This window comes from Strix uralensis, chromosome 4 (assembly GCF_047716275.1).
Source record: "Strix uralensis isolate ZFMK-TIS-50842 chromosome 4, bStrUra1, whole genome shotgun sequence".
In the NCBI taxonomy this organism is placed as follows: Eukaryota; Metazoa; Chordata; class Aves; order Strigiformes; family Strigidae; genus Strix; species Strix uralensis.
In genome coordinates, this window is record NC_133975.1 from 25088880 (window position 1) to 25108615 (window position 19736).

The 19736-nt window shown below is 35.0% G+C and overlaps 1 protein-coding gene across 1 annotated transcript in view; it reads right to left on the minus strand.

The window, feature by feature from the left end:
* The window catches only part of ARAP2 (ArfGAP with RhoGAP domain, ankyrin repeat and PH domain 2), a 141394-nt gene that overhangs the window by 20453 nt on the left and 101205 nt on the right, over positions 1-19736 (minus strand). Inside the window, exons 25-28 of the mRNA XM_074865959.1 lie at positions 13022-13096; positions 11801-11918; positions 7109-7237; positions 701-840 (exon numbers count right to left, since the gene is read on the minus strand). Coding sequence (XP_074722060.1) covers positions 701-840; positions 7109-7237; positions 11801-11918; positions 13022-13096 — 462 coding nt within the window. The remainder of the gene's footprint in view (positions 1-700; positions 841-7108; positions 7238-11800; positions 11919-13021; positions 13097-19736) is intronic.

The following is a 19736-nucleotide window of genomic DNA, read 5'->3' on the forward strand; positions in this document are numbered from 1 at the left end:
CAATGCATATTATTTAGTTTTATACTTTAATACAAGCTGCATACATCTAAAAACACTCTTTAAAGAAAACTCCCATGAAATATTTAAAACTGAACCCACCACGCTATTAAGTATGTCTACATTTGCTTCTGTGGAAATCTGAAGTATATCTAATTATCAATATTAGTTTTTGGAGGACTGAGAATACATCCGAAAACTTTTTGGGAAGCAGGGGAAGATTCTGCTAGTGTACTGAGAGTTACTGTTTCCTATAAGGTCTTCTATCATGACACTTGTAAGTATAAGAACCCTGCTGTTGTAATTTCTAAAGGCTTTTTGTGAGATACCAAGAAAAAACGGCATGCAGCTCACTTAAGCTCCATATTACTTCTACTACTGCTCTCTACAGTAGATTTTCAAAAAATTTAGTCACAGCATAAGCCGTAGGCATTCCTAAATATTGTTTTATTTTTATTTTTTAAAGCTTATAGTAATGCATAATTACTATAATAGCTAAATGAGCAACTGACACAAACTCCTTTTACTAAGTGTCTGTGAAATAGTAAGATAAAAATCTTGTACTTCAACCCCATACTCTATAAGCTGCCATTTAATACCAGAAATGTTGATATGTGATCTGATTGCCTTGCATTTCTTTTGTAGGGGAAAGAAAGCTTAAGTGAGTGCTTTAAGAATTGGGTGAAGAGTTTGTCTGTTATACCTTCATATCCTTGTAAAGAAGCAAGTTTCCTTCCTGCAACACAAAATAACGCTCCTGAAATTTGTTTCCGGACAGTAGTTTTGATGGTTCTTCTTTGTACTTCAGATTGCCTGCTTTCACACTACCTTTCTCATTTTTCTCTATCAACAAAATAAAAAAGCATTTTGTTAGAAGATTTTACAACACTGGAAGCTGGTAGTTGTTAAGTGCCCCTAGTATTACTGATTATCAGAAGACCAGAATTACAATTCAACTCATTTGTTAATATGATATATATATTAAAACAATAGAAATAATTATATAGAATATACAGGTACATTATATATCGCATTTGAATACACATGCTATATTAATATACTATAAATTAATATAGTATACATTACTGTATTATATATTAATAAGGTATGTATTCTTAAATATTGACACTATTATGATTTTAATTACTGGGGAAAAAAGGTCTTTCTGTTTCACTTGTAAGATAACACGGAAAGAATCCATCGACACACTTTAATTAAAAGAATCTTTTCATAATAGAATGTGCAATCAAGTCAAAAGTATGACATGGATACTTTTAATCTCTCTGCTTCAGAGAGGCAAAAATTTTCCACAAAGATCTGATTTTGTAATGAGTCTGTCTACATTTTTCTGTCTGAGTCAAAATACACACAGAAACACACATATATTTAGTAAAATTAATAAAAAAAACCCAAAACAAACCCAAACCACAACTTTGCAGTCAGCTTTATAAAGCATTTAACTTTGTACTGAAAAAGCTTTTATTTTAAAAAAATACCAGAACCACTGAAGTTTTTCAATGTTACAGACTAGATTTTTCAGTACATTCTTAGCAATTTAAAATTCTAAATAAAATAATACAAAAAAGTATTACTAGTACATATAAACTACTGCACCACCACTTCTAGATGTTTTTGGTTTTCCTATTCTGCCCAATATAAGTTTGTTTGGCTTTTTGTACTAGTTTATCAGTTTTTCCCAGCAAGTCCACTTTCAAATAGCAAAAATTCCTGACCACTAATTACAGTAATTACCATGCTGATATGACTCATGTATACCAAATCAAACCAAAACACGTTAACAAAGTAAGGAACAACAAACGAAAAAAGAAGTAATTCCTACTTGCATCTTATCAAGTCTTTATGAAAGAGCAGAGAATTCAGCAGAATTATGAAGTATTCTTTTCTCCTCAAGTTAACTAGTGCTGGAAGCAGACTGCCAGCATGAAGAGATAGCAGCTAGGCAGGAGATGAACTCTTCTCCTCCATTCCAGTTAACACTATTTCACCTCAAAGAGGGAGCCACACTAAGAGGGCTAATAATTCATTTATCCCAAAACACTACAAGTCTACTACTTATGCCATATTTTGGCTTTTACCCCCTATCTTCTTTTACTAAATGTAGGTATTTCCTGTAAGTTATTCACTTATTTAGGAAATACCAAATAAACTTGTTTAGGAGTCCCAGAATGATACTAGTTTTTCTAATATATTAATTTCAAGATAGTAAATAAAACTCTTGTGTAAAAGGAGTATGTGGTGTATGGAGCATAGCAGCCTTACCCAACTACTCAATTGGCTTTTTTCATTAAAATTCCACTTAGGATTTGAGCATCTGTTATCAAAACTCTATTATTAAGCAGCAGCACACAATATAATCTAAAAAAATAGTAATAAAATAAATCAACAATAAAAAGTAACATAAAACATATTTTTATTTAGTCAGGAAAGACATGAATACAGAAAAAATTTATTGTTTGCATTATTTTTTTATTTCTGAAGAATGGTATTACACAGCCATGGCTAACTACACCAATAGTCATGGTTTGGAAGCAACACTTGCTGTAACATGTACTAATCAAAATCAGGTATTTTCTCCATCTTCATATATTCTGCTAAATGAGCAGTCAATATCTTCAAGTACTGCACGATTTGCACAAAGCAAGTATGAGAGGTGACAAGGGAGAATTAAGAATTTGCATGAAACGTCACTAATGACCACAACATGCAGGGTCTAATATAAATATACTGCACAGTACTGTTTTTTGTTCTTCTTTTAAAGAACCTGCAGACAGTTATTCCACACATGACTATCTAGGAAGAGCCCCAAGATTTTAATAGTGAAAAATATATTAATGCATTAGATGCATGGTTGTGCATGCACAAAAAGTACATGAGTGATATCCAGTCTCAAACGTGCATTTATGCAAATACACTTTAAAGTGCATACAAAAAACCCCAGCTAGGTTATATTTTAAAACTCAGAGTCAGATTCTACTATCATTTGTATGGTGTAGAGAGACTTTGGGACTCACTTGAAAAGTTGTATCTGAATCCCATCTTTCATACTGGCTGAAAAACTGCTGTTTAAAGAGTCAGAATTAAATTATTCCTCCTACTAACCCTAATTATTTGCAAAAAAGAAGATAATTAAAAATTGTGAATCTAATTCCCTCTTGCTTTATATCTTAATACAAACTGAAATTATGAAAAACATTAAAAAATATAATGGAAATTTTGAAGATAATAAAATCCTTTGATTTCATCAAATAAAACCAACTACATTCTAATCAGCATGCTTGCTGTGAAAGGAAAATCTTAAAGAAAAATTCCCAGTATTTAGAGTTTACAATAGAATCTAAAGTCATAATCAATACATTTCAACAATTAAAATCAGAAGTTACTTGGATTGCCTCAGTTATAAGTTCAAATATACATGCACAGTTAAAAAAAAGCGCTAACACGTTCCCTGTTTGCCAATAAGAATATTTATTTCATGTTCAGAACAGAATACGAATCCTTATCCATACAATCACAAGATTTTCTTTTAACGATACCAAATGAGAGTAGCAGGATACTTCCACGTCTGTACCAAATTGGAAGGTTTTAAATATCTGCATATAGCTCTTGATATGACAAAAACTCATTCTAAACTTCACAGCATTCCTACCATAGCAAATCTATCAAACACTTGACACTTACAAAGATCTTAGAAAAGCCTGAAGGAGTAAAAATAATAATCCTCTAAACTGATGATATTCTATAATCTTTATAAGCCAGCATTTCATAAAGTAAATCTAAAATGATCTGGATGTGTCTTAATAAGAATTATTTTTCAGATACAAACTTTACAGAACATGCAAAACCTTCTAGAACTTTACAACTGATAGGAACTAGAAGAACTCAATCCATTCAGGATTGATCCGCCTATGGTTTAGAAGTCTGCATTTCAAAGAGTATCTCTGAATAATAGCCCCTGTTCTCAGAAATCAATACTTCCCACTGAAATTATACAACTCTTTACTGGTAAAATTTTAAGGACCTAGATACACACACTTTGTAGTGAATCTATTCTCTCATGTTCTTCTAACAAGTAAAATTTAAATGTGGGAAATTTTCAGGTAAGGAGAAGAAAAAGAGTCTTGAAATACAACTAAGCTATACGGAGTATCTCTTATAACAAAATATAAACGCATACCTTGCCCTTCTGAACAGCACTTGAATGAGTGCTCCTGCAACAAGCATGAAAAGCTATGGAATAAACTGCCAAGAAAGAATAACTAAAGATCTGGATGAAAGTGGAAAACTCTCAACGAATTTACTGGAACATACCAATACAAATATACTAACACTTTTTTTCCTTGAAAAGTTGATTTCTATACAAAATATACATCTAGACCTCAAGACAATGTTTGATACTGTACAACATGAGAAATGAGTTTAAAATGGACAAAATGAGAATAATAACTATGAAAAAGGAGAATGTACTATGTGTCATGTGTACATGAGAAAATTTGCACTGACAGGGAAGACAGTGATAAGTTGTCAAGATGAAATGAAGCTAATAGCGTTGCTCCTTTAGGCTCACTATTGAACCAACACTATTTCAAACATCATTAAAGTCTCTGGAAGGAAAAGGAGAAAAGTACTGAGGACACAAAGCTCTGAAGTAACATTAATAGAAAAAAGGTCAGTAATATCATAGTTTAGTCTGTAAGATTCTAACATAAATCAGAGAACCAAGGGAAATTAATGGAATTCTGTTATAAACATAATATGATCACAGCCCTATTAATTTTACTGCAAAAGAGGAGGACATCTATCTACCGAGTTAAAATCTGTTAAAAAACATACTTCAGATAGTAGTGAATAGACATCTGGCCTCAGCCCTACTACTCAGCGAGGAGGAATTAACCACATAGCGTAAAAGACTGAAAGATTAATGTCTCCCCTTCTTCCTTCAATCCAGCAGTTACTTCTTGTGCACTCTGAGATGGAGAGCCCCAGAATAACCACAACTGCTGCTTCCTCTAGACACTGAGAGCATTCCTTCCCCAATGACCTCATCCTGTATATTTTCTCACTCTGACACTATCTAGCGATGGAAGTACAACATTTATCTAAAAAAACCCATAGCTTTTTGTCCCGAAATAGCTGCCTACTTGTTTTAACAGTGTGTACAGATGCAAAATTAGAAATAGAAACAATAAACATTCCTGCAACTACAAAATGTGGATGAATGGTGCAGACTTTCTATGCATCTTTGCCTACACTTAATATATACACTGCTTGGCTGAAGCTAATGAAGTTGCTCCTCCAGTATGCATAATGTTTCAGAGTAAATTTACAAGCTAAAAGTGGACTCAAAAACTCTAACAAGATGAAATTACTACAGAACTGTGTTTATTTTAAACATTATTTTATTATAACAAGATCCAGTTAGAAAAGGTAACGTTTTAGAAATTACAGTATGTTCACCATGTAAAGTTCCTTAAAATGGCAATTCCACTCTCAAGAAAAGATTTTGTAATACATGAGAGATTACTCTGTCATGTAGTTTGCAGAGATCAACACTGTAAGTCTGCAATATGGCAGAGATTTTTCCCTTCAAACCACTAAGAAAACCAATATAACTTATTAAGTAAGGTTTTAATTATTTTAACAAAAAAAAAAAAAAAAGAGACAGTAAATGAGTAAATGTAAACATTCAGTCAAAGGCCAGTATGTCTAGACTAAGGTCAAACTGAATAGAATTGATGCAAACAATTACTGTGATGGGTTGGTAGAACAAATGGATGTAGAAATTAGAAGACAAGAAGGAGGGCAAACAGCAGATCTCCCCTTTTAAGTAGTACTACATTTTGTAAGCTGACACTAGTCTGTGTTTCTCAGAGCAGTGGTTCACACAGTCCTTATGACTCATTCCCTTTTCTGATTATACCTCAGCACATACTGATTGAGATGATGGGAGTTCATATTTCAAGCTTTTAATGAAGTAGGCTATTTCTCTCTGTTCAGTATCTGCTATGCCATGTTTAGAGGTAGTGAAACTCAAACATAAGTCATGAATATCACACTTGTTAAGGTTGGTTCATATGTGTGGAATATGCTTTTACAGGAATAAAAGATGATGAGAGAAGACTATTACTTTCAGAAGAATAAGGAAAATAGCATAACTTCTTGAAATCAAGACAGAAGAGATATAGAGATGGAGAGATTAATAACTCTGTGTATGGGGAAGAGAGAAAAAGAAAATACTATGTATTGAATAAGTCAGTAGATAAAATCAGATGGTCATTAAACCAGGCATCATGTGTCACCATCACATGTTTTACAGTGACAGCATACAGGATTTCAACTGCTTGAAAACAGGGTAGTAATTTTTCGACATGTTTAACTTCTAAATTCCTGCTTCCCTCAAAGCAAATACTACATATTATTACACAGGAGACCTAAATCCAGGTATTATGTAAGAAAAAACAAAATAGAACTGGAGTAGCTTGTAAATCATATTTTTCCACTATTGAGTTGTATTTCCTTTCAAGTGTCAGATCTAAATTCCTCATCCTTTTTAAAGATCACATACTCTCCAAGTCATTCAGTTGCTTGAGTATGTCATTCAAATTAGCTTTGTAGTTTGGAGGCATTGGGTTACATAATAGAAATTATTAGTAGTACATAACATACTTATATAATTATATATAAATTATATGTTTCATATATAATGTAATCATTTTAAGCTATATGTATATATAGTCCATGGAGAGAGGGTATAGTGTGGTGTATATATGTGGATGGATTGTGTAGAACTGCACTGTGGATAAAAGAGTAGTCTCAAGCTTCACAGCAGAAGTTCACAAACTGTGAACCAAATGCAGAGTTTCTGTGTACTTTTACATTCAAATGGGAGAGCTTATAGTTTGTAGAAACAAGAACATCCATAATGTCTATGTTTAAAAGGAAGTCAGCACAACCGTCAGTAAATCAGTAACTTTTATAAAGTAATTCAGTAATTCAGACATTCTGGGACACTTTGCCCCAGTGAAACAGCTATAAAAGAATTGCCATCCTCATGTCTCACATGAAATATCCAAGTTTTAAAAAAGATACATACCACTGTAGAATTTTATCATGTCTGCTGTTAGAAATCTCTTTATTATCAGATATGCAGTGCCAGGCTCTGGCAGTGAACTCCAGTGAAGAACTTGCTCTAGTACATTCTCTGTATAATGCAGAGGACGTTCTAAAATGTCGGAGGAAAAAACAAAACACAATGTTGAAATAAAAAAAGAAAAACAAAACCAAGGTTGCAGACCTTTAGAAGTTACATGTGTCTATACACAACAGTGTCTCACTTTGAGCTACAGAAGAAAAACACTGCTTTCAAAATAACACAATTAGGCACTTCATTGGCTTTCTGCAGCAACACCTTCGTTGGCAGGGCCTGCACAGGTAATGAATATCAAATTAAACAAGCAGTAGTCAAATGTTCAGCAACTCTTTTGTATTTAGTTATGAATATTTTCTTATGTAAAGACACTAAGACACTGCTTTCGAACTAAATACAAAAGTTAGGAACTATCACAGGGCATACCTAAATATACCTAAACAGAACCGAGTCCTGCAGCTATACTGGGCCTCACTGGCCTAAGCTCAATACAAAATGTATCATCATAGCTACCAATTCTCTGCAATCAAAACCCAAAGAATTTGGTTACAGTGAAAAAAATTAACCCAGTATAGATTATATTGTCTGTTAACGATCAAAGCAGACTGAGACAGACTCTTGGTTTCATTATATTCCTTTTACTAGAAAGGAAAAGTATGTGGTCTTATTAGGTCTTCCCCCTGTTGCTGTGGCCAGGGAATTTCCAGACTTGCACTTTTATATTCCAACCTAATACAAGGAGTACAGCAAGATTAAAATACCAACCGATGAAGGCATGACTAGACTGTATGTGTGCAGTTCAGCACTTCAGTTGCTCAAACATACATTTGTTCATAGGTATCATCCATCCTAAAAGAGAAACGCTGAGACCCTTTCACAGGACTGAAAAACTGCAGTAATAAGAAAGTTCAGGCAGTATCCATACAAATCCCAGTTCATATACCAAATGAAAGTAGGGAAGAACTTGCAAATAGTCCCTAATCTGCATTACCCGATCCGGCAGAAATCGGTGTGATATGTACTGCAACACAGACTGAGGTATCATACAAGGCAACACTAATGTGCATGGAGGGAGACTGTACAGTTCCCCTCTCTATTAATCCTTCTTCCACACACACAACCCCCACCTGAAGGCTTTTACCTGCTCAGCAGTAAGCACCTACTATAATTCATGAAAGCATAAAAACCTTAACGATGGCTTTGTGGGCTACAACTTAAGAGCAGTGGATCCAAGGGTCATTTTACCTCCAAAGAGAGATTTTTCCAAAAGTTCTGAGTTTCCATTTGCATACCAATTTATGTGGGTCAGGCCTTGAAAAGAGCTGGGTACAGCTCCTGGAAAGTCACACCTGTGACACTGTCATGTTGGGTCAGACAGTCCAGCCCTGTGTCTCTTGAGTACTGAAGGGAGAAGTATGCCACCATAATCTCATTTTTCATTTCTGCTAGGGTAGATGAATATGAAATGTCAACAGCTGCTTTGGGACTGTCCAGCAGTACACTCTAGCAGAACATATTTTCCTAAGCACCAGAGCTTCAGAAAGCAGCAGCCACAAATAACACTTAAGCGACAGAAAAAACTACCGCTGTTTTGGGATGCAAAAAACTACCTTACCTGTAGACTTGTTATACCACTTATATAAAGATTTTATTATTCAGACATGACATCAAAGCAGCCTAACAAAAATACCATTCTGTAGACAGAAGTTCAATCGCATTTCTTCTGGCCCTTCCGTTTTAAATGGTCAAACTTTTAAAATTTCTTTGCAACTTTTGGGAAACTGTGGACTCTGATGTGATAAAAATTAAAACAACTTGCTGCCTTAGTACAAGAGAGAAAACCCCATTTTAAGAGAGGAACTTTACAAATCAAAGGCACGAAACACTAGCAAATCACCACATCTTCATAGAACACCAGCACTCCCAGAGTAAACACCTACTGTTTTATTTATAGTTACATTTAAGACCATCTGTCATCATGGATTACACGGTACATAAATCATCATGCTGAAATGCATTAGCTATTTTACTGGCAACACACCTCAATTACAAAGTATCCATCAAGCACAAATTACTAAAAAAAAAATATACAGCCTATTTTGTAAAAGCATATGGTATTGAACATTCTGCACTAGGCTAGATAAAATTATCAATTATTTCAACTTTTCTATATGCAAATAATTTAGTTGATTTTTAATATTGCAATTTTAGTATTTTGAACAGCAAGCAGTCAAAACATATGTCCAATTACCCTTTTACTTAGGTCATCATATGCTGGTAAATATCCCAAACCAGTCATTTTCATCTTAAACAACATTAACTATCAGGAGAAAATTACTTTTTAGAAAATATAAGATTCTAATTTTCTTGCCTTCTCAGGGTTCGTTTTCAGGGCAGTGTATCTTAAAAAGTAAAATAACTCTCATAAAACTTCAGGATTCAGTGTAACAAACAGAATACCAACACACACTGGACAGGAACCAGACCGCCGCAGGAATACAAGCAGAAAATTAATTTCTGTCAGAAAGACACTGTGATCATTAATGTACATTGAAACAAATAAGCAAACTTTGTTTCTGTCATGACATGTCAGAATCTCAATTTACTTGTAAATGCCTTAGATTACATAATGTTCAATGGTGTTTGTTAAATGATGCTAGTAAGATCAACTTGCAGCAGCAAAGACTCAAGTAGGTTTTTTTAGTTCTTTAGTGTCACATTTGGACCAAAGACTGCACAAGACTATTTTTCTCTGTTGTTTTCTCTGTGTTTCAGCCTTTTGAAAATCTGCTAGATTCAGCCGTAGCACCACAGGAATCTTCCTGAATAAGTGCCTCTTACTACATGCATTATTTTTATTTTTCAACATTATTAATTCAGTTCAGCTGTTCTGATGCACAGATTCTTCCAGAAAGGGGTCCATGAAGCAGACATTTCATCAACACAGTCTCTACTGATTGGAGCCAGGTGAGAAATCAGGACCTTACTTAGTTTGCTTTTTGCTTGTTTGGTTTGGTTTTATAACACTGGTATGCCATTTCTACTTTGCATTGTAAATTCGTTTCAATAGGATACACTCTAATCCCTTGCCAATATTTATTGTCCTATATAGGACCTGTAGTGTCTCGCTCTAAGCTTAACTTTGCCGATCTTCCACAGTCATTAGCTCAGATAACATTTCTAGCCCACACTAAAATACTAGTTGTTGCACCCAAACACCTCAAGAAGTTGCTGTGAGGTCTATCTTTTTTATTCACTTTTATGTTCTCTTGGCCATTATCTAGTTTAGTTTTCATTTGCCTGTGTTATATATCAAGTTTAAGAAAATAAAATTCCCTCTTCAAATTTTTCCATACTCAGTCAAAAGAAACCGGATTTCTAGAGTACTTGTAGGAGTTATCAGGACTCTTCTAATAACAATAGATGCTAGCATTCTTTGTCAGCTGACACCCACATCTATGAATCTGGAAATGAATTCTATGTTACAACTCTATACAGCCTCACCAGAAGACTGCAAGATGCAAAGAGGGATCAGGATCATTTATTTTAAGACAAATGGGAGAATGTATTTCCATTCTCATTATTGATAACACCAAGGTCAAGACTGAGTATATCAGGAATATTAGTAAATCTAAAGAGATTACTGTAAGCATGCCTAAAAATCAAGTAAAACAGAAATATTCAAACAATCTTGGAACATTTAGTAATCTTAGTTTTCTCCATTTTTTATATTTTTTTTCTTAACTTGAAAATAGTATCTTCACTACAGAAATTAGTCTGCAGTCCACTTCTGTAACATGAAAATAGCAAGAGCAGAAACTTACTATAAAGTGCAAATAGATGTTGCTTTTTACTGAAAGCATATTTCTGTCCCCCATGTATTCTTCAAAAATCAGATTACATTAGTGAGGATTCATCAAACTACAATGTTTTAATTTTAAAAATCTCCATTTCTTTATGTTATTTTAAGTATTTCTGATAATAACAGGCAAGCTCCAGCACACATAAAGCACTCCCAATGTTAAAACCTCTTTACAGTTCATGAATATTGTGACTGTGTGACATTTGCTCTTGTTGACAGGAGAACCATAATTAAAACAAATGTTTCAAGACTCTCCTGGATATGCCATAATGCCACTTGCCATAAACACAAGGTCACACACTTTATGCCTCTTTTTTCATCTACACACATAAAATAATTGTCTAAATAATAAAAAAGATCCTTCCCTTAGGTATTACATGTATTTTCTAATTTCATCTTCTGAAAAACATTATTCCTTATAAAATCAACTGCTGACATTCTAATGAAAATAAATTTCTTCTTTTAAACTTATTGGTAAGACCTACATTTCTATAGCTGATAACTAACAAACTGCAAAGCAGAGTAATATAAAGAACATTTTTCAGCCCCCAATTTATAAGGATTTTAAAACAATTCATCACATTATTTCTGGCAAAGTGTAGAAAGAAATCATGCAGATGTCCCAGCAACCAAATGTAAAACCAATGGCATGAAGGCTAAATTTGTTTTGTTTCTATAAACGTTTTAGTAACTATTTAAGCTTTTGATTATGTTAAGTATAGAAAAATAAAAATAATAAAGTTTGATGAACATGCATGAATTTAAGCGTCACTAACCTAGTTCTCCATTTTCAAGTACTTCAAAAGCAGTCCAGATATCATCTTTGTTGGGAATAATATTTTTGATTCCTAAAACATCACTAGTTAGTTCTTCTGCTTCCATCAAAGGTGATACCTGTAATACAAACTGAGTCAGTTTATAACATATTACAATTACTGATCTCTGATTTATTTGTTCAAAATCTTTCTGCCTGCAATTGACTTAAAAAACCCACACAAAACCGCCAGCATTATTTGTCAGACTCCAGCATGCTTTCCTTATTTTGTTCCATGAAATCAAAGTTGGAATTTTTAGCTGACTAATAACGTCTTAACTTGAATTCCCTTTTCTCTACTCTTGAAAAATTAGGTGAAAAAAAGGCATCTTGTTATGTTACGGGTATATGGTATGGGAAGGTAAATATTACAGAAGTACCATTTTCTTATTTTAGCAATGCATATTCCCATTTTTATTCCTATAAAAAAGCATGTCTTATGTACATAGATGTATGTGTGTATCTATGTATACCCCATACCACATACATGTACAAACAAAAGTGTCTGAGAGTCATATGCTGAACAGAACAAAAAGGAAACAGATACAGAGAGGTATAACATTTTAAAAAAAGAAAAAAAGAATTGTCCTAAAGTTTCTAGTTCCTTCTTAACAATATCTGTCCTTTGCCGTTACAGAAATGAAATTTTTTTCCTCAGCATCCAAACAACAGAGCACTACTACATAGAGATCAGTGTGTTTAAAATACACTATGGGATACAAGGCTGAAAAATCTCAATTATAGTAAGTAACAAGCTCTGGTTTCTTAGCACTCAAGGAAAGCAGACAGCCACTGGCAAAAAGAGAAATCAGGAGGAAGGTCATTTAAATGGCCTTGTACTATTAAATAAAACCAGCATTCACTATTTACTTGTTAATGTTCTTGTGTGCTGCACCCATAGAGCTGTGAGAATTTATACTACTGTATAGTGCAGTAAAACTAAAGGAAGACATCTCCCCTTTAAAATTGTATCAAAACATTCTCCTTAAAAATGCATAATACTCAGTCTTTACAAAATTTAGGCAACACCGCGATTTTAAAAAGAAATACTTAAAAAGAGTAGTGATAGATATAAAATCTTACCTTCATTATGTAATTACATAAAAACATGTATGAAAACAAATTTGGTATACTTCATGAGAAAGTGATTAGTATAAACACTGTATCACTGTTATACACTAACCCTGATTATAATACTACAGTCTGGCTCCTTTCTTTCCACATAAACTTCAATAAGCAAATCTCCAGCCTGGGAAACCTAAAACAGAACAATTAAAAAAAATAATTAGATTGTCTTTAAAAATATTTTAACTATCCTTTTAAATAGGGAAAGTATAATTATTATCTAGTGGACGTGCTAGAACCTACTGAACTCAAACTTTTTTTTCCACACACTTATCTACAAAAATAGTCCAAATGTTGACACTAGTGGGAAAACCTGCACTACATTCAATTTTGACTAGTTTAAGAAGAAAAACACCCTATTCACAGATTCAGGAGGAAAATCCAAACCCTGACTAAATCCAACAGAATCGTATCAGACAAAAAGAACACACTTTACAAATATACATTCAAGAGCAGGAAAACTAGGGGAGACATGAAATAAGTAGAAATTTTAAATTTATATTTAAGACTGCAGTCTAAGACATGAATATACCTTAGTATCTTAAACTGCCAGAACTGTAACTCTGATTTAGAGGTTAGCCAGGCTCACTTTAGAGCCAAAACAGATGAATAGTATTTAAAACCATGAAAAAGGACAAGATAGAAACCGCAAACTAAAATGAGTTAGTTAAAAACAAGAGGAAAAATTACAAACAACAGAATATTTCAGTCATATAGCCATAGTACATGTCCAAATAATCAAAGTTCCCTGCTACGAAGACTACATTTATGATCATTAATCACAATGAAAACTTGTCATGACATATTTAAAAAAGGAATCAAAACAAATGCTCTTAATATCAACCTCCTAAATATAGCTCTTGAAATTTGTTGGTGATATCTAAACTTTATGTACAATGCTAACATGGAATAATTAGATGATAAAGCAAATGTATGACATAATATGTAATAGTTTAATATACTCAATACCAACAAACATAATTTAAGAATGTCTAATGATATGAAACTTACAAAGAAATTGGAAAGTCAGTAAATCCAGCCTTTGATGATCAAGGAAAAAAATCTGATTCATGAGAAGGAATTTAGTATTTTCTATTGTTAGTAGGATTGCTCATCTATGGCAATAAAATTATGTTCGTGGATGAGAAATTACTTTACTTTTCTACAGTCTCACATTTTGCCTGCTCTAATTTCCTTGCAGCATAGTCATAAGCATCTTCAAAAGATCGTAATTCATTCCAGTACCAAAAATATTTTCTAAACTAAATACATGGTGATGATCAGAGTATAGGAAGAAAAAATAAGGCAGAAAACTGGACCTTTCAGGAGGTGTACCCTTTTACTAATAAGTCAATATAAAGAATAAAAAATCAAATTAAGAATAACAATTTGTGCCTTAATTTTGAGAACAGTATTCATAGTGACACTACTTATTTATATATTACTACAAACAAAGGGAGAGGTTAAAAGAAGTAAAAAAACTGCATCATATACAGAGTAAGACATGGAGAAAATGATAGAAACAGTCAAGCTTTGGGATACATTTTGACTAATTTACAGAAGCTAAAACTACATTTCTACAGAAAAATAAATGGCAGCACTCAATTTTAAAGAACATTAACATTCTGAAAAACGGTGACTTTAAAGTTAGTTTAGCCTCTGAGAATAGAAAACTAATGGAAACATTTGTGAGGAAAAACATTACAAAACTACTTTGAAGAAAGCTGCTTAATTATAGTGGCACTGACTCAAAAAAGCTCATTTAGTTGTAAAATTTGCTTTTCAGATGATATTACAGAAAAAGGTTGGAAATAAGAATGAAGCTGACATTTGATTTCCACTGGGCTCATATAAACAACCGTATGGAGAGAAAATGTGATGTAAATTACAGCAGCAAACAGAAACAGCTGGCATAAGTATATGGTGGACAGAAAATGAAGAGCAGCTAATGAAGTGCCACCTGGAACGGAACTTCAGTGACATTTCAGACATGAGAGCTTCCAGGCCTTCAGCAGAAATTTGGTTCAGATGTTCTCCTCTGAACACTCTGCCTCACCAGCCTGGAGATAATACTACTATAGCAACCTGTATACTCAAATGTATTAAGTATCCACATCACTGATTTTCCCACAAATATGTATATGTTTTGATGCAATACTGTCAGATTATCAGATGTTAAATGGAAAGGATTGTTACACACAATTCTTAATTGTAGCTGCTCGAGGCCTGAGTTGCCAATCACCCATGCTGTTACATCACTCGGTCTGCACCATGTCATCAGTCCTAACAGTAACTGGAAGCCCATCCAAAAAAGTTCCCAAAGAGCTACCTCTCCTGCACGAGCCTGAAGTCCAATCTGCATGCTACATAGTCTGAATATGCAAGTCTCCCATATCCATGGTCTTGCAAACTGCTTAAAGGCTGAATGATTGTAGCTACTGACAGAGGGAGTAGAGCAGCTGAAAATGAGTATGTTTCAGCATACCCCTTTCTTTCACTGGAATAATGAAAGATACCAAGTTAAAGCTAAACCGTTCCATCTAACCACTGTTTCTATTTTGAAAATGTTTATTCTATTTCATGTCTGTACTGGCAAATACAGCTCATGACAATTGGCTGGGGTCTGGCTATTCTTTATATAGTGTTAATGAAAGCATCAAATGCTAAGTTGGACTTAACAAGAGCAATTTAAAAGAGGTTTATATGTCCAAGCCTCATAAAATATAGTGTAGGCACCCATATAATCTAATCTTCCAAAATTGTGAGTAATATGCACTTTATACTCATGACAGAAGTTATAAATGTAAAATATAACGAAGAGGAAGGTCAACCTTTTTCAAAAGCGCTTATTGTTAGTCCAGGTCTGGCTCTGATGTATTCCCCCAGCAAAACCTACTGACAACACCGTGCATAGTTAAGGAAATGTTAAATTCTCCTAGAGATTTCTGGTGGCTCTTTTTTCTGGAAATGCCATAGAGAGCAAAGATATCAATGATTTGCTAAGATCCAGAACCATTTTCTAACTCAAACTCTGCATTTCATGATGTCTTCAGATACAATATTGACAGAGATTAATTAATAAAATGCAGCAGCACAGGTACTATTGTCCTTATAACAGGTTGTGAAAACATGTACTGAGTATTAAGAATTCATGTTTTCCAAGTAGGAAATCTGGAATCACTTCAGATACACAATTTTAAAACACCACAGTGACCAAGTTTGTTCTAGGAATTCTGCATTACTTATTTCCTTGATATGGAGAAGAACATTAACGACAGCTTTAAGTTGAGATCATTGTACTGTTTGGGAAACAGGGAAGTTGACAATTCTCTATACTATTTTCCATTTTATGCCATTCAAGTCTATATTAAAGAATAAAGCCATAAAACAATGTACACAATTTACAGCGCAAATCCATTTTGCCCACACAATACAAATAATACAGTATAAAGATCTGATTAGGTCTTAAGAGTAAAGTATTTCTAAAAGAGAGTGAAAAAGGTGGTACTTTACTAGAATAATTTTTCATTAGTAATCCTTTTCACATTGAGATTTTCAAACATACGGATATTTTTGATATATTTTTCCTTTGTTTATGTAACTGTTCATATGGAAATCCAAAGTGTTTGGTCACATAAGGTCTTGAGCAATGCAAAAAGAGACTAAAGAGATTTTTCTGTTTAATTTCACAATAGCAATCCTCAAAACAATCACTTATGCACACGGGTACCCAATGAATTAGCCTTTTCTATTAAAACATTCTTGGTACCTAAAGTTTCTTTTCTTACTTAAGACTGGTGCCATCTTGGTAAAGCTGAGGAGCTCAATCTGTCTAACCATTAAACTCATCCAGGATACACTCTGAGCGAGCTCACTGCCAAACCCAATTATTTGAATTCACATTTCCAAGACAAGGCCAAAACAGATAGGCTCTAAAATATTCTGGGTGATTGTAAAGTTGTGGAAGGATTGTGAAGGGGTGGAACCAGACACAAAGGAACTAATATACTCCACTGTAGCTAATAAAGCTGTACCACACTGTAACCACAGATACTCAAGACAAGATAAAAATGCATTCAGGTGAGCCCTTACCTTGCTCAAGGAAGTATTTAGCCTCCTCATTCCTCATCTGCACATTAAAGTGGAAGAAAATGCTCAAGTTCTCCTTCAGAAAGTACCTTAAGATGATGGTTTGGGTCTGTGAATCAGCATCTGACACACATATGTTCAGGCATGCAAGAGAGGCTCCTTCCTTCAGCATCCCAGCTACTCGGCTAGGTCAGAAGGCTTCCTATGCACCACGCTGTTAAGACTCCAAGTCTCCCTTCGCTACCCGTTTCGCAAGTAACTTAAGCGCTTAATCTGGGACAGAACAGTACATCTGGGATCCAAGAGCCTTGAACTAAATTCTTAAAATGGAAATACTGCTTCATACTCGACACAATGCCTGAGTTTTTACCACCATAAACCTAACAGCACAGGTCTGCAAAGAACGAGGGCACACTCTAGTCAGGCCTCTGCTCTGAGCAACTGGGGTCCCATAATCATAGAATGAGCCAGGGAGTGCTTCTGCACCTCAGCTAGGGTTAGCTCTTGTGTACCCAAAACGTGTGGATTTTCACCACTCTTTGTGGTACGCAAACACAAGACCTCTAGCCAGTTAAAAAAAAAAAAAAAAGAAAAGCAATGGAAATCATAGCTGTGGTGTAATAACTTACTCTAGAAATGATCTGAGAAAGCACTTAATGAATACAGCAAAAATTTACAGATAAACCCAGGTGATAACACCACTAAGTAAAATTTATTATCAGTGACATGTCATACCTAGGAGACTCAGAAGGCAGACTCCATAATCCAGCTGAGACTCTCTCATACATCAGATATTTATTTATCACATTCTTTGGAGAACTTCTTTTCCCCATGGGATGAAAAAAATAGATTTTCAAATGTATGCATTTAAATACAATTCCTAATGCATTTCTTTTTATCCCTTTCTCTTTCGTTAAACTGAAGTAGGATGTGCCATTTTCTTCCATTTTCTTCAAGTTATACTTGTACAAACATCCTCTCTGAAACTAAAAGTAGTCACTTCTAGTAATGTGTTAAAAATTAATGAGAACAAATTTGACAGTTGCATACCACCTAATAAAATGAGAAGCCCTTTCTCTGCTGCCTTCCAAATTTAAAGTACTATAAAGCACTGCAAATCATCCTTTTCTATTTATGAGGCCTTGATGGATGAGCAAAATGCTCCCGACTGAACTCAGATGTACAAATGAAGCATAGGAGATGGAAGCAGGGGCAGGTGACCCACAAAAAGCACAGAGCTACTGTCCCATTGTGCAGAGATGAGGTTAGAAACACCAAGGTCGACCCCAAATTGAAGCTTGCAAGCGATGAGAAGGGCAACAAGAAAAGATTCTACAAGTACATAAACAGCAAAAGGCAGACTAGGGAAAACACGGGCCCACTACTGAACAGGGCAGGGGACCAGGTGACAAATCACACAGAAGAGACCAAGGTACTCAATGCCTTTTTTGCCCCAGTCTTTGCTGATAAGACTGACCTTCAGGAATCCCAGGCCCCTGAAACCAGAGGGAAGGTCTGCAGCAAGGAAGATTACCCTCAGTGGAGGAGGACCAGGTTGAGAAGCACTTCAAGAAACTAGATGTACATTAAGTCCATGGGGCCTAAGAAGTAGGACCCATACGCGCTAAGGAATCTCACTGATGTCACTGTAAAGTCACTCTCACTTATCTTTGAAGAGTCATGACACCTAGGAGAGGTTCCTAAAGACTGGAAGAGCACAAGTATCAATCCCATCTTCAAGAAGGGCAAGAAGGAAGATTTAGGAAGCTACAGGCTGGTCAACCTCACCTCAGTCCCTGGGAAGGTGATGGAGAAAATCCTCCTGGAAAGCATTTACAAACACATGAATGAGAACAAGGCGATTGGGAATAGTCAGCATAGATTTACAAAGGGGAAATCATGCTTAACCAAACTGATAGCGCTCTACAATGAGGATACTAGTGGATGAAAGGATAGCAGCAGATGTTTTCAGTAAAGTCTTTGACAGTGTGTCCCATAACATCATCATCGACAAGCTGACAAAGTACAGGTTAGATAAACAGACTGTAAATGTGGATTGAAAACTGGCTGAACAGCCAGGAGATCATTAATCTTCATCAATGACCTGGATAATGAGACAGAGCACATCCTCAAGTTTGCAGATAGTACTAAACTGGGAGAGTGGCTGATACATTCAGAAGGACCTTGACAGACTGGAGAACTGGGCAGAGAGGAACCCCATGAAGTTCAACAAGGGAAAATTCAAGTCTTGCACCTTGGGAGGAGTAACCCAGGTACATGCTGGGGGATGACCAGCTGGAAAGCAGCTTTGCTAAGAAGGACCCTGATGTCCCAGCATACAACAAGCTGATCATGAGCCAACAATATGCCCTCACAGAAAAGCATGCCAACGGCCTCCTGGGCTACATTAGGCAAAGCACTGCCAGCAGGTTGAGAGAGGTGACTCTCCCTGCTATTCAGCACTGGTGAGGCCACACCTGGAGTACTGTGTCCAGTACTGGCCTCCTCAGTACAAGAAGGATATGGAACTAGTGGAGAGAGTCCAGGGAAGAATCACCAAGATGATGAAGGGACTGTAGCACCTTTCATATATGAAGAGGCTGAAAGAGTTGAGACTGTTCAGCCTGGAGAAGAGAAGGCTTGGGGGGAATCTTATCAACGTGTACAAATATCTAATGGGAAGG